This window comes from Lepus europaeus, chromosome 20 (genome assembly GCF_033115175.1).
Source record: "Lepus europaeus isolate LE1 chromosome 20, mLepTim1.pri, whole genome shotgun sequence".
Classification (NCBI taxonomy): Eukaryota; Metazoa; Chordata; class Mammalia; order Lagomorpha; family Leporidae; genus Lepus; species Lepus europaeus.
Window position 1 is genome coordinate 20208919 of NC_084846.1, and position 16124 is coordinate 20225042.

The 16124-nt window shown below is 44.7% G+C and overlaps 1 protein-coding gene across 1 annotated transcript in view; it reads right to left on the minus strand.

Annotated features, from left to right (window-relative positions):
• CRPPA (CDP-L-ribitol pyrophosphorylase A) overlaps window positions 1-15297 on the minus strand; it is a 319655-nt gene extending 304358 nt beyond the window's left edge. The window contains exon 1 of the mRNA XM_062178999.1: window positions 14945-15297. Within this exon, the coding sequence (XP_062034983.1) occupies window positions 14945-15168 (224 nt within the window). The 5' untranslated portion in view covers window positions 15169-15297. The remainder of the gene's footprint in view (window positions 1-14944) is intronic.
• Between the last annotated feature and the right edge of the window lie 827 nt (window positions 15298-16124).

Genomic DNA, 16124 nt, shown 5'->3' on the forward strand with positions numbered 1-16124 from the left:
TAGCACATGCATGTGAAAAACCCGAGGGACCCTTACTCCAGTGTTTGGTGTGCTTTGTGACAAGAGTGGCTAAGAGCTAACTGCAGATATTTGCTTCTGTACACATTAGCTTTGCTTGCTAATGCCTAAGGATAAATCTTGTAACATTTTAGAAACTGGGGTTTGAAAAGCCCGGGCCTGGGAACAAGCACCAGATGTCCCTTCCCCCAAGATTAGCTAACACACTCTGTAAGTTTCAGAGAGTCAGGATTACTTCTGTTTGTTTGTTTTCAACTTTTACTTATTTATTTATTTGAGAGGCTGAGCACACGCACACGCGAGAGAGAGCCTATCTGCTGGTTCAACCCCCAAATGCCTGCAATGGCTTGGGCTGGGCCAAGCTGAAGCTGGGAGCCAATGACTCATCCCGGGTTTCCCACATGGTTAGCAGGAATCCAAGTGCTTGAACCATCACCATTGGCTCCCAAGGTACACATTGGCTGGAACTAGAAGCGGAGCAGAGATTCAAACCAAGGAACAAGGATAAGGATGTGGGTGACAAAGCAGCATCCTAACCACACACCTGCCCCAGGTTTATTGTATTCCAGTGAGACACCTTGAGAGGATATTAAGCACACAGAAACAAAAACAAAGCAATAGTATCCACAGAATGTCAAAGGACAGTCTGCAGCAATCCATACAGGCGACGAAGGGGACTCTGGAACAGCACTAAGTGCAGGCTGGTCTGTTTTGTAACCCATCCCTTGTTCCTTTCGTTGCACACTGAACAACTGCGGAACTCACCCTGAACTGACAGTTTGGAGTTTATGCCGCTCTTAAAGACCCCAGCAGGTGCCAGCTGACAGTTGCTCAGCAGCTCCTCCCATGGAACTTTCCAGCAGCCAACCGTACCAGCCTCCTCGCTGCCTCCCAGTTCTCATCTGGTCCCCGCCCAGTCCATTCCCTCTGCTCCGCAGAACCTTTCACAAGAGCAAGTGAGGAGCTGTCCCCTGCTGGCTGTGGAGAGAGGCTGTTGGGGAGCTGACCTCAGCCTGCTTCAGGCCTATCACCCAGTCCCCTGCCTGCCCCTTACTCTCAGACACAGCTGCTCCCGAAAAGGAGGGCATCACACTCTCTCTCGCATGCAGGTCTTTGCCTGTGCTGCCTCCTCCGCCTCTCAACACAGCCCCTGAGCCTCTCTCTCTGATCCAGCCCTGGCTATTGCAGCCAACTGAGGAGTGAACCAGCAGATAGAAGATATCTCTGTCTCTCTGCCTCTCCCTCTCTCTGTCACTCTGCCTTTCAAATTAAGTAATTTATCTTTAAAAGCAGGGTTTTTTTTAACATGTAGAAAGTTATTAAAAGCTTGTTTATTAACAGGATATCACATTAACCTCTTCTTTTTAATAGAAAAAGTCATAAGTATATGTTCAACTAAATCAGTGGCAGAATTTTTCTATGAGTCAAGAGATTAACATGTCCCCTAACCTATTCCACCAGAAAGTCAGTTAAAAGCAATGTGTAAAGAGATCACATTGCTATTTTTAATGAAAAAAACTTAAATTTTAAAATACAATACATATAATATAGACAAATTAACAGGAGAAAAGATGATGGGATATCCCTCAACATGAAGTAGTCATCCAAATATCTACTCAATGAATTAACTCCCAATTCTACCAGATTGCCTTAAGATACATATAAAACAATTTCCTATGCTCCAGCCAATGGAAAGCCACTGAAGTAGTAGACATCAACAATTATGAACAGGTAGACCTGCAGCCTTGGACTATTCCAAACAACTGTGGTAGGCTTTCATGCCAAATGAGGGCTTAAAGCTAGTGTTTCTGTAAGAACAATCAATGGGTCATCAATTCACCAAGTCTAGACCAATTCTGTGAAATAGGAATTCAAGGGAAAAACCAGAATTCATAGCACATAATTGGACTTGGTTGTTTTCATAGAATTTTGTTTCAACACGTGTGTGTGGCTTGCCACTGAGCCATGAGGCAAAAAGTAATCTTTATAACAGGTCACCAAAAAAAATTTTAATTAATTAATTAAATAATAAAAAGAGCCTTGTTTTAGACCACTCAAGAGGTAATGGGCTGATTATGCTATTTTGTTCAGCAAACAAGGATACATCTAAGTACTTGCAAGCCCTTCTAAGTACTGTTTGTATTCCAAAGAAGTCGTTCACATTCTTTTCTAGTTATAGAATTAAAAGCATTAACAGCATTAAAATTTAATCATGTAAAATCATGGGACTCAAAAAGACCTTCAGTACCTCACACGGTGCCTACGGGACAAATACTTGCTGAAGCAAGGGATCCAGCACTCCTCTCTGCTAAAGGCAGGTCCACACCAAGCCTTTGCTGGGGCTTCCCTTCCAGCACATTCCACAAACACAAACTCGGCCCCAAGCTCCCTCACACCTACATTTTGAGGAAGAAATGTACTAAGCCAGGAGTGATGCACTCCAGGAATAACATCAGTATTACTGAGAAAGGCCCTGTGCTCAACACTTTACTAAGAGCACTTTACAACAGAGCACCTGAACAAATGCTTCCATAGACAGTCAGGGAAATCAGACCCTGACAACACTGCTGAACTCTCATCCAGGCTGTAGGGGTTTGGTCTCCAAGGCACAGTGGCTGCAGTCTGCCCTGGGTCTTCATGGAAGTTTGGCCTTGGGATGGCATTGCGGCCATCATCCCCGGCTCCCGGCTCCCCACACCCACGCCCCTATTTCAGGGGCAACATATTGGCCCTGTGTGATGAAGCTGGCTCCCAGTTGCTGTTGCAATGTCAAGTCCCCTTGCCCTGGCCCATGAAGGCCTGCAGTGACCACGCTTGCAGGTGCCCATCTTGATCTTTAGCTGAAAGCAATCCCATGGGGCCTTTGGAAACTCAACACGAGTGTCTCACCTGACCTGCACAAAAGCATGGCAGCCCTATTTCTTTCCTTGATTCAGGCTGGGTCCTTTTGTTAATAAACCTCAGGACAACAAAATTTCAATTAAACTCATCTATTTGACCACTCAACAAAAAGCATCCTGAAACATCTTCCTCCTTCCGGGTCCCTAACCCGGTTAATCACCAAGACCTGTCTGTTTTTATTTCCTAAACATTTCTACTGTCTTCCCTAGGCCGTCCCTACCATGTGAGCTTAATCCAAGTAATGATAGTCCTTATGTGAACTAACATTCATGCTCTTAACTTCTCTAGCTTGCTTCACGGAATGTGCAGTTTTGAGAAATATGGTAGGACAGTACAATTGCTAAAAGAACACAAGAAAACAAAACTTGAAAAGGAGAAAGCAAGCAATAAGAAAGTCAAATAAACTCTAAACAAATACATTGAAAAATACACCTGAGCATCTTAAACAACAACTAAAGATGGACTTACTTTGATTTTTCTGGGCAGTAAAATAATAAGGCCACCCAATCTCAATCACAAGACCAAGTGTCCCTAACATAAACGCATGGACCTCATACAGTTCTGCAAAATCTACTTTTTTCAGATTCGCCTGGGGTTGTCTGATGGAGATGAATTCACTGTTAAAATTGGTTGCAATGCTAAAATACTAATATACAATGATTCCCATTCTCATCATAAGATCTCAAATACTTCCTATCTATGCTATTGCACATCTTCCTATAGAAGACTTACATGGCAAGCCAAGTTATAAGATTTTTGACGAGCATGGAACTGTATCAAAAAATAAGTTATCTAGTCAAGCAGTGTGGTGCAGAGGACTAAACTGCTGGTTGAAACGCCTGTATCCTATCGGAGTATTTGGAATTGAGTCTGAACTCCACTTCCAATCCAGCTTCCTGCTAATGCACATCCTGGGATGGCAGTGAATGATGGCCCAAGGACTTGGGTCCCTACTAGCACACAGGAGACTTGGATGGAGTTTCAGGCTGCTAGCTTTGACCTGATTCAAACCTGGCTGCTGTGCCCATCTGGAGAGTGAACCAGCAAGTGGAAGATGTCTCTATCTCTCTGTCACCCTGCCTTTCAAATAAATAAAGATAAATCAATAAACTTTAAAATAAATCATCTTAAGCAATGCAAAGCTCAAAAGCAAAGGCTCACAAGCTTTGGGGAAAGCTCTCCCAGGTCGTGCAAAGATCCATTGGCAGAGGTATTCCAACCCAGCCAACCATCACACATGTAAACGTGTGTGGATAAAGTTTACCTTGTTTGCTGTAGTTGTCATCCTAGTCCATTTTTTCAGTTTATTCCAGGTTAACCAACCTTACGCAATGACACTATCAGCCCTTAGAAATTTTTTTAAAGATGTACTTATTTGAAAGTCAGAGTTACACAGAGAGAAAGAGAGGCAGAAGGAGAGAGAGAGAGGTCTTCCATCTGCTGGTTCACTCTCCAATTGGCCACAATGGCTGGAGCTGTGCTGATCCAAAGCCAGAAGCCAGGGGCTTCTTCTGGGTCTCCCACATGGGTGTAGGGGCCCAAGGACTTGGGCCATCTTCTACTGCTTTCCTAGGCCATAGCAGAGAACTGGATTGGAAGAGGAGCTGCAGGGACTCGAATCGGCGCCCATATGGAATGCCAGCACTGCTGGCAGTGGCTTTACCTGCTATGCCACAGTGCCAGCCCTGCTCTTAGAAATTTAAAGTCAGAAATTAGATTACTAGCAAGAATTTTACTTCCTACTTCAGATCCAGGGAATATACCATTTTAATGTAAAATTTAGATAAATTGAGTGATTTGTACAATTTTTCAGAGCTCTATGCCTCTACCAATAATACCATTGTCACATAATTTTGTGGAGCAACAATTCCATGTAGAAACTCAGGTCACAAAATAATCGTTATATTAGGGTCTAATCTAATTTTTGTTAGTAAAATGGGAAAACCAAATTATTTCTGACTTATAACCTATGGTTGAATGGCGGAGAGCGGCAAGATGGCGGAATAGGCAGGGAGCACACTATTAGTCCGGTGGAGAGACAGTTTAATATAAGTGGAGATACTGCAGGGTCAAGGAAGAGTAGGGGATGAAACAGCAGAGGAAACTCTTCTGGAACTAGTGATTCACAGTGGACCTGCGTGAAGAGCGTGGGAGCCCAAGTTCGGGACACCAGCGGCAGACTCAACACACCGGCACTGGAACGCGAGGTGAGCCGAACCTCAATGGCCCGAAACACCAGCAGGCAAGTGGAAAGAGGAGGCTAGAGGGAACGAGGCTTGAAACTCCGTGGGGAAAAGTTCACCAGGCTAACTAGAAGAGAGAGAGGAAAAAAATTTAAAAAGTGACCGATACGGACACAAGTTTCTCTCTCTCCGCTCACCTCTCAAAGGCGAGCAAGACAGAGCAGGCGCCATTTTGGACATACGTCATAAGCAGGGCGACCTCAGGTCTGCACCGGCCCTGAGCCTAGCAGAAAAAGCTGACTCTGGGGGGAGGGGTGAAATAACAGTAGATTAGCATCTAACTTGGCAACCCAGTGGGAGACTGCAGGAGAATTGGAGCCCACACTGAGGGCAACACAGATTCCCTGTGTGGTCCTTGGGAAAGAGCTTCCAATCTCTGGCTCCTGTGGGTATATCATTTGCCTGCTAACTACCTCCAATTACGTTCAGTTGTGCGGAATTACTTCCCTTTTGAATCAAAAAAAGAAAGAGAGATTTACCACACCTAACCTGGGAGTGTCATCCTTGACACACCCTCAACCCTGAGGAACCAAACACAGCTCTCAGTCCACACTCATCTCAAGCCTCTAAGGCTCCACTGAAAGCAGACAGTCCACTTAATATAGAGCCATAGTGTAACAAGAAAAAACACCACAGTGAAGAAACCAAATATCTCCAACATGCCAAACAACAAACGCAAAAACCAAGCTAACAAGAACAAGGAAGACACTATGACGCCCCCAAATGAAAAAGACACCCCAATTCAAGATTATGAAGATGATGAGATCGAAGAAATGCAGGAAGCGGATCTCAAAAAATTGATAAGAACATTAAGAAGTTCTCAAAAACAAATTCTTGAACTACAGAAATCCTTCATGGACAAGATAGAAAATCTCTCTCGTGAAAATGAAATATTAAGGAGGAATCAAAATGAAATGAAACAACTAGTAGAACAAGAAACTGTGATAGTGACGAGAAATCATAATGAAATGAAGAATTCAATAGATCAAATGACAAACACATTAGAGAGCCTTAAAAACAGAATGGGCGAAGCAGAAGAGAGAATATCAGACTTAGAAGACAGAGAACAGGAAAGGAAACAGGCAAACCAAAGAAAAGAAGAAGAAATTAGAAATCTAAAAAATATTGTCGGGAATCTACAGGATACTATTAAAAAACCCAACATTCGGGTTCTAGGAGTTCCTGAAGGCATGGAGAGGGAGAAAGGATTAGAAGGCATTTTCAGTGAGATACTAGCAGAAAATTTCCCAGGTTTGGAGAAGGACAGAGGCATCTTAGTACAGAAAGCTTATAGAACCCCTAATAAACATGACCAAAAGAGATCCTCACCACGACACATCGTAATCAAACTCACCACAGTGAAACATAAAGAAAAGATCCTAAAATGTGCAAGAGAGAAACGTCAGATTACTCTTAGAGGATCTCCAATTAGACTCACAGCAGACTTCTCATCAGAAACCCTACAAGCTGGAAGGGAATGGCGAGACATAGCCCAGGTACTAAGAGAGAAAAACTGCCAGCCCAGAATATTATATCCTGCAAAGCTCTCATTTGTGAATGAAGGTGAAATTAAGACTTTTCATAGCAAACAGAAACTGAAAGAATTTGTTGCCACTCATCCTGCCCTGCAAAAGATGCTTAAAGATGTGTTACACACAGAAACACAGAAACATGGTCACCAATATGAAAGAAGGTAAAGGAAGGAAACCTCACAGCAAAGATCACAGGAAGCTCAATTTCTCTTTGACATAGAATTAAACTCTGATGCTCTGTTAAATCAATGTGTTAAAGTAATCTATTATGTTCTCTTGATGTCTGTTAAATTCTAATTGTTCAAAAACAGCTGAATTTTTTTTAAAGAGCTAAGGGTTATTTAAATATGTGCTTATTTTCAAAGATTTGAATAATCACCTTGTAACAATGATCAAATTTGGTCTATGTTATGTTGTGATTTTACGGAATCTTATTTCAACCAGATATTTTGGATTTTGAGCCTTCTTGGCATTCTTGAAAGGCATTCATAAAATCAAAGTTTCAAACAATCTGGTCTCTAAAATTTCCAGTAAATCCTGGACTTTGGTTTTTCCAGTTTGGGCCCAACTGAAAAAATCGAAGGACCTATGTCTCTCATCTTATAGAGACACCAACTAATCAGTCTATTTGGATTATATTAGAAGGACTGTCAAGATGTGACCTGGTACCAGACTTTAAGTTTCTATAATGGAAAATGCTATTAATACAAATGTTTGAGAATTAAAAAGTCTAATGATCTTGTGTTACTAGACATGATAGTTATCTTAATGAGAAAGCCCCAGAGGCCTAAAGGGTTAAATACTTGTAAAATCCTACAGGTGCTTTCAAAAATACTGTGAAATAAGCAAGTGCCTCTTGTTGGTTGATGAGTTTATAATTTTAAACATGGCGACTTAAAGTCTTTTGTCATCCATAGTTATATATGATGTGCTGCTCATAAAACTAAAGCGTTGTTGGTTCTGTGTTTAGCTGTCCTCCTATAGGTTCCTGTGGACTTTTTCCAGCCACTTTTATTGTATTCAGTACTTTGTGATGGCTCTGTAAACAGATGAAGCCAATAATGTATTAACAGTACCAACTGAGAGAAAGTATGGTTAACTGAGGTTACTAAAAACAAAAAGCAATTCAAATCAATTGGCAATCGACAAAACGAGTTAAATATTTTAAAAGCTATTATTAAAATTGCTATATTGGTCTATTATGCTATGTTATATGTGTGTACATATTGTATGTCCACATGGGGAAATTTTATTAAGAGTTTTATTTTAAATGGCTTATAGATAAGATTGTCCATAAATTTAAGCTGCTAAAATCAAAGATACATTTTAATTTGTGTGACCTGAATCTGTGTATCATATGTTTTAAACGTGTTGGTAGAAAGAAACTAAAAACATTTTAGATGGTTGTGCTTAAGTTTACTGGCTAAACAAACTACACCATGTTAGATATTTAAGAGATGTTTTCAAATACATGATTCTTAAAATTTATAGAAGGCATTGGACCTTCTGGTAAATGTTTTCTTAAGTTGTTATCTAATGGTTGAAACGGTTTGCTAAGTATTCATGTAATATTGCTATTGTCAGCAAGCGATCTAGGACTTGCTCCCTCATTTCTCTATTCTAAGCACAACTTGTTCTTTCATTTCTCTATTCTCTTCAAGGTAGGAAACTAATTCTATTATGAAGGAATCTTTAGGGTGCACAATTTAATCTTTAGACCTTATAAAAGAGATGGCTAACATTTTTCTGTAATAGCATAGCCAAAATAAGAACTCAAATAATAATCTCATAGCTAGATTCACTTCGCCATCAGCGAAGTATACAGTAAGTAGAAAAAACCTCCCTTTCAGACCAAAGGGAAAGAAAGTTTTAAAGTGAGAATATAATTTTCCTCATGGGCATTGTCTACCTTAGAAAAACTACTACAGAACATGCCTGTGACTATAGACTTGTAGTTCAGGCCACCGAAGATTAGAGATGGGACTTGGGCACTCCCTTGACTTGCATCCTCTGGTCTGCTTTAACACAAACCAGGAGGAAAAGAAAGCTAGGCATCAGAAGCAATGGGTGGCAGGCCCCTTAATGGCTGATCTGTAAAGTGATCTGCCCTCAAGGAGACCCAACAGGCCAGTCCACTGCAGTGGCTTTCAATGTGGTAAGCCTGGGCTTCAGCAGAAGTCAGCTTGTGAAGAGCCCTGGCAGCTCTGCCAAGAGTTGGATCACTGGAAATGGACCTGCCCTGGAGTCGAAGGATGCCCAGGTCAGAGCCACAGATCTTATTGGCTCTAAGCTGAAAAGCCCTTCACTCAGCCCAACTTCCAAAGTGACCACTGCAGCTGAGGGGATGGTCAAATCGGGTCAGCAACATTGCAGGCAGAACTGTACATTTCTTGTTAGAGATGCCCCCTGCCTTTACCTGGCCAGCTCTCCTCCCAGGCCAGCCAAGTAATGAAAGTCAACAGAGTGCCTTCCCCTAGGAGGTTCACACCTCCCTTAGGATATACCCCATGTGAAGAGATAGATAGGTCTGGGCCTCTGAATTTACAAGGCCTAAAGCCCACCAGATTATTATCAAGCCCCTTCTATCAGGTTCTATTTGCCTCTCAATCAGAAAACTTAATTGTAGCTTAGACAGCACCTTTCTTAGCTCCTCTAATAATGACTCTGTCCTTTGTTCTAGGCCCTGTCTAGCGCACTTGGGCCTCATTCCTTTGTAATCATAACCTCTACTCTACCACCAATGGCTCTACTCCCAACCTGTGTGTACTGATGGTCCTCTTCCCTACTTAATGCTGTATAATTGTTCAAACCTGGTAAATGCCACTCTTAGGATCATTGGTTACTATCCTCACTCTGTCTTTTATGACCTTGTCTAAATATGATCAGAGTCGGTAAACTTGGAAGGCTTCCATAGCCTTGGCAACTCATGACGACAGCCTAGGGTGGTTACTGGCACCATAAACTAGAGTGTCAATTTGTTGGGTCAACAACAGGTGTCACTGTGCACTTGCTCCTCATGTGGGATCTCTGTCCTTAATGTGCTGTACATTTTGATTTAATGCTATAACCAGTACTCAAACAGTATGTTTCACTTTGTGTTTCTATGTGGGTGCAAACCGTTGAAATCTTTATACTAAATTGATCTTCTGTATATAAAGAGAATTAAAAATGAATCTTGATGCAAATGGAAGGGGAGAGGGAGCGGGAGAGGGGAGGGTTGTGGGTGGGAGGGAAGTTATGGGAGGGGGAAGCCATTATAATCCATAAGTTGTACACTGGAAATTTATATTCATTAAATAAAAGTTAAAAAAAAAAAAAAGAAAATAACCTATGGTTGAATCATTTAATTTCCCTTAAAAGCCAAAATAAAACTTAGAAAATTCTAGAAACATTTAATTGCAATATTATTATCTATATACTGATTTATTTGAGAGGCAGAGAGAGCTCCCATCTGCTAGTTCACTCCCCAAATGCCTACAATGGCCAAGGCCAAACCAGGGGCTAGGAACTCAATCCATGTCTTTCACATGGATGGCAGGAACTCAAAATACTTCAACCATGCTCCTCTGAGTCTGTATTAGCAAGGATCTGGAGTCAGCAGTCAGAGGCAGAAATCAAACCCAGCTACTCCAAAATGGTATGTAAATGTCTTACCCACTAGGCCAAATGCCTGCCCACATTAGAAATATTTTAATAACTTCTGAAGAGTTTGTTCCCAATAAAACCTAGAAACTAGTTGTTATAGCTGATCCTTGTAGTTATACCCCTAATGTACAAATCTAGACTGTTAGCTGTATAATCTTTCAAAAAAAAAAAAAAAAGAATATCTGGGCACATATTATAGTGAAGCAGGTTAAGTCACCACCTGGAATGCCAGCATCCTATATGGGCATCTGTTCCAGTCTTAGCTGCTCCATTTCTAATCCGACTCCCTACTAATGTGCCTGGGAAAGCAATGGATGATGGTCCAAGTTCTTGGGCCCCTGGCATCCACATGGGAGACCCAGATGAATCTTCTGGCTCGTGGCTTCAGCCTGGCCCAGCCCCAACCATTAAAAACATTTGAGGACTGAGCCAGCAGATAGAAGATCTCTCTCTCTCTGTGTGTGTGTGTGTGTATCTATCCCTCTCTCTGTAACTCTGCCTTTCAAATAAATAGATCTTTCAAAAATCTTAAAAATAAGAATATGGTATATGAATATACATGGAGGTCTTCAAATGCTATGGAAAGTATATTATGAAAAAGTTATACATAAATGCCAAAATTGTTTTACAGCACAATCTTTTAACTGCATTTTCCATGAACTTTTTGAAGCCTCCTTGTATTATTTAAGGGAAGAAATTAATGGAAAATGAAAGGCAGTAAATAATGCCAGCAAAGCTCAGGAAGACTCAGAGGAGATAAAAGAGCAGTATTCGGGCCAGCATTGTGGCACAACAGGTAAAGCCACCACCTATAACACTGGCATCCCATATGGGCACCAGTTCAAAACCCTGGTGCTCCACTTCCCATCCAGCTCCCTGCAAATGTACCTGGGAAGGCAGCAGAGGATGGCCCAAATACTTGGGCCCCTGGATGAAGCTCCTGGTTCCCAGATCCAGCCCGGCAGAGCCCAGCCCTGGCCATTAAGGCTCTCTTTCTTCCTCTCTCTCCCTCTGTATAACTGTGCCTCTCAAGTAAATAAATCAATCTTAAAAAAAAAAAAAAAAAAAAAAGCAATAACCAACCAGATTTGACAGGTCCAAGAAAGTTAAAACCTTGGACAGGTGCAGAGGGTGCCGTGGAAGGCGGGGTGGACACTTGAATAGAGGAAAACCAATGGAAAGGTCCTGAGGAGATTCCCACATCTCTGGCAGACACTGCAGGCCTCGTCTCTGGATTGAAAGAGCACACCCAAAGCCCAGGGCGAGGCACTGAAAAACAAAAAGGAGATGAGAAGACTGTATTTCTGTCACCTTAGCACTCAATGTAGATGACCAAGGAACTTTGCTACCACTCAAATGCACCACATAGAAAAGTAGCTATTCTACAATCCAGAACTTGGACGAGGCCTTGAGAGAAAATCCATTTCATGAATCAGCTGGGGACCTCAGATCATGTGCCTCTGTCTTCTCTCTGTTGAAACTGGGAAAAGACACATTTTTCTAGTTTATCCACATTCAACTTGTTCTATTGAAATTGACCAGAAAACTAGTTATTAGGTTAAATGACACTCAACACTGTCTCTGCTCCCTACATTATGTGAGGCACATTGGCTAAATGCTTTCTCTGGGAAAACAGAAGCTCCAGGTTTCAGTATATCGAAGTTACACAGGCTATGGGTGTACACAGGGCATTCAAAAAGTTCGTGGAAAACGTGTATCAGTAAAAAATTACACTTGAATTTCAAACATTACACCAATATAAGACTTATCTTCTAATTCCATTTCTCATTAGCTCTTTTTGATATTTTTATTTGAAAGGTGGAGACAAAGAGAGAGAGTGCACCAGATAGATATTCCATCCCCTGGTTCACTACCCAAAGGCATGCAACAGCCACGGCTGGGCTAAGCTGAAGCCAGGAACCAGGAATTCAATCTGTGTCTCCTGCATGCATGGCAGGGGCCCAAAGAACTTGAGCCACCCATAGCTGCCTCGAAGGGTGCATCAGCAGGAAGCTGGAATTGGGAGCAGAGCCAGGACTAGAACCCAGCTACTCCAATATGGGATGCAGGTATCCGCCAAACACAACCCCAAGCCAAGAACTTTTTGAAGTATTTTCATACATCATTACTTCCTCAATGCACCTACATGAAGGAACAAAAATAAACCCTTGTTTAAATGGTGATGTTTCACCAGAATCAAGATTCACCCTGTACCTTTATATTTCCCTATTCCTAATTTAGGAACTTTAGTGCCAAACCTTAGGAGTTACCCCTTTCCCTTTCCTAAAACCTAATTAATCTAAAAAAAAAAATCCCAAAACAAAAATCAACCCAAAACAGTCAATTTTTAACAACCATGTTTCCTATGTAAAGAATAACTTCTACAGGGGCTCGTATTGTGGCACAGCTGGTAAGCTGCGGCCTGTGATGCCAGCATCCCATGCAGGCGCTGGTTCAAGTGCCGGCTGCTCTGTTTCCAATCCTGCTCCCTGCTAATGTGCCCAGGAAAGCAGTGGAACATGGCACAAGTGCTTGGGCCCCTGCCACCCACGTGGGAGACCTAGAAGAAGCTCCTGGTTTCAGCCTGGCCCAGAGTTGTAGCCATTTGGGAACCTTGGATGGAAGACGGCTCCTTCTCTCCCTTTCTCTCTCTGTCATTCTTCAAATAAATAAATAAATCTTTTTAAAAAACTATAAAAACTAAAGATTACTCGTGAGAACTTCTCAACTCTTTATTATTGAGATGGTAGAACCTGAAGCAAGGAAAATCCTACCTTCTGAGGAACAAAAAAGAGGAGCTTTGAAATCAAAGACGGCATCACATTCAGCTCTGAAAAGACAAAGCGAGCGGACACCTCCCACAGCGTAACCTAGATGATTGACAGCAGTGACATCCAATCACACCTTGTTTAATTTGGGACACTGAGAACTGCGCTTTCTTTTTAATAAGCAGTGAGCACAGATGACTTCTCCAGCAAGCAAAAATAGTCGTATCAGACACTTTATGCTTCTATTTTGTATTTTAACTGCGGAACATCTTTCGTGATGAGATGACTGTGAACTTGGCACTACTCTAGGACAACATTAGTAGGCTGTGGGGCCCATATTTTATCACAAGAAAGAGATAAGGACTTCCATTTGGCAAGCACCAAGGAAGCACCCACATACCACCCTGTAAGGCATAGTTTCCAAGAATTTCCTGACATATACCCAACAAACAATCACATTCCAGGAGTTCTTGAAGCATTATCCTGTTGACAAAAACGAACCCTGAGGTATTTCAGAATGGATATTTTGCTCAGTTACTATCACTATTAGTTAGAATTTCATAACTGCTGTTCTCAAATAAGAAAAACATAGAAAATAGGTGCTTTGGCCTTATTTTCCATCAACAAAATCTCTCCAGATATTTTTATTTTAAAGGTGTGATTGTTTTTTAGCATCCACTTATGTTAGGCTGCCTCAGAAAATGCAAAAAAATGCAAACTAATACAAAAGATTTTTTTCCATGGGAAGGAAATGTGAAAATGACAATAATCCCCTACATCTAATTACCTGAGTGGACAAAGACCCTGTTGGCCAAGACCCACTAGGTCTCTCAGGATCACCCCCTAGTTCATCTATGACACTGCAGTAAATACAGACAGAGGTTCAAGGATCCCACCACCACCATCCAGAGACGTGCAATACTACAGAAGCAAGAAAGGTAGAAGTGTGGCTCTTTACACTTCCTCCTCCGAACGCCAGTGTTCAGAGTGAAACAGCCCCAGGAGAACCACACGGGCCCTCTGGTGTCCTACACACGTGCAAGCAGTGGGTGTGTGCGTGGTGGGGTCCCTTCCTGGGACTGGGGCCTCCTTAGCTGGTGGCTGTCCATCGCCATCTCCTGCAAAGGCTGTAGGTGCTAAAGGATGCTATCCACCGTGAAATGCACGCGGCTCACTGCAGCCAGTCCCAGGTTTCACCTGCCACACCACAGCTCAAACAATTCAACACCTTGGCCAGGCCAGGTGAAGACTTCTGTAAAAGGCCACTGCTTCCTCCCACCGCATGGCCTCGTCCCAGGCTAAAGACAAGGTGCTTGGTGCTAAAGACAAGGTGCAAAGAATAAAGCTGGTACCCCTCCTCCTCACTGCTCCTTCCTTCATTTCCCCAAGCACTTAACCTCACTCAGTCCCTTTTCCAACAGGACAAACGCGTGTTGGCCCCCGGTTGCCACGCTTCAACCCTAAACTACCCCTGAACGGCGCTCCCACGTCCACGCTCGGCCCCTAGAAATAAGCGCGGCCGCATAGCAGGTGCACAGCCGGCCCAGGTGAACGAGGGAAGGGGCCGGCCGGGCACCGACGACCCGCTGCGCGCATGCGCGGGGCCGGGCGCGGCTCCCTCAGGCGCGCCGGGCTTCTCCGCGTCCAGCCTCGCGCTCTCGTTAATCCCGCTCCACAGCCTGCGCTCCCCCTCACCACCACAGTATCCGCTGGGGCTCTTACAGGGCTCCGCATGGGGGCGGCCCCGGCCCCTGGCGCCCGTCTCCGGAACGCAAGCGGGAAGCGGGCTCAAGGCCCTGACAGGAGCCCGCGGCGGCGGCGGCGGGGCGCGCGTTACCTCTCCAGGGCCTGCAGGGTGTAGCTGATGAGCGGCCTCTCCAGGATAGGGCAGAACTGCTTCGGGGTCCCGACGCCCATCCTCTCCCCGCAGCCGCCAGCCGGCAGCACGGCCGCCACGGTCGGCATGCGGCGCCCGGGCTCGCCGGAGGCCGCTCGGGCCGCGCCGCTCACGCAAGGTCCCGGCTTGGCGGCCCTGGAGTCGCCGGCCGCTCCCGGCTCCATGGCGGCGGGCGGCGTGGCAGGGACCCCCCACCACCACTACCACTCGGCCCGCGGCTGCTTACTGCCGCCGGCTGCGGGGTCCCGGGATGGAGGGACGGGTGCGCGGGCGGAAGGAGCCGCCCCGGGGACGAGGCCGGTCGTGGCGGATCCTCCTTGGCGGCGCGGCGGCTGCGGCGGCGGCGGCTGCGGGCCCAGCGCCCCCGGGCGGGCTGGCTTCCCGCCTCTGGGCTCCGGGCGGGCAGGCCGAGGGTCGCCACTCCCTGCGGGTCTCGGGGCCCGGCGAGCTGAGCCGACGAGGCGGAACAGCTGCTGCGTGGGCAGGGGCGGCCGGGACTCCGTCCCACTCCTCGCCGCTGCGGGAGCTGGAGCCAAACCCCAGTGTGCGCGCGCCTGGGACCCATGGAAGCTCCCGGGGTTTCCTGGCTGCACCTCGGGATGAGACAGGTGCGCTGACGGAGGTTGCCCTGAAACATCCACAACCCGGACCCCCGAAGGGTGGTGGTTCTCAAACCTGGCTGAGCATTAGAACTGCCTTGGGGGGCGGAGGGGGGCTGTGCCTGTGTCCCCGCCGAAGACTCTGGAACTTAACCGGTCCACTCCGTGGGCCCAGGCTGCTCAGGTGAGAGAAGCAGCAGGCACACTTTGGGGACCCGGACAACCCAAAATAGATGTGGACAAGCAGAAACTGTTAGATGAAGTCTCTGGCATGCAGACTCCCTGAGAGCAGGGGCCTTGCATTTTTTGGGCTCATGTCTGTGTGCCCAGCTCCTGAGGTGTGACAGAAGCATGATAATCATGGAATGAATTGCTGATTGACTAAACGACTAATCCAAGTGTCTATAATGGCTAATTCATACTTAGCAGCCTTCACCTGACAATGACTAATGTAAGATTTATAACAATAACTTTTAAATGCTGAAAACATCTAGAGATAGTCCAGTTATCATCATTTTCCC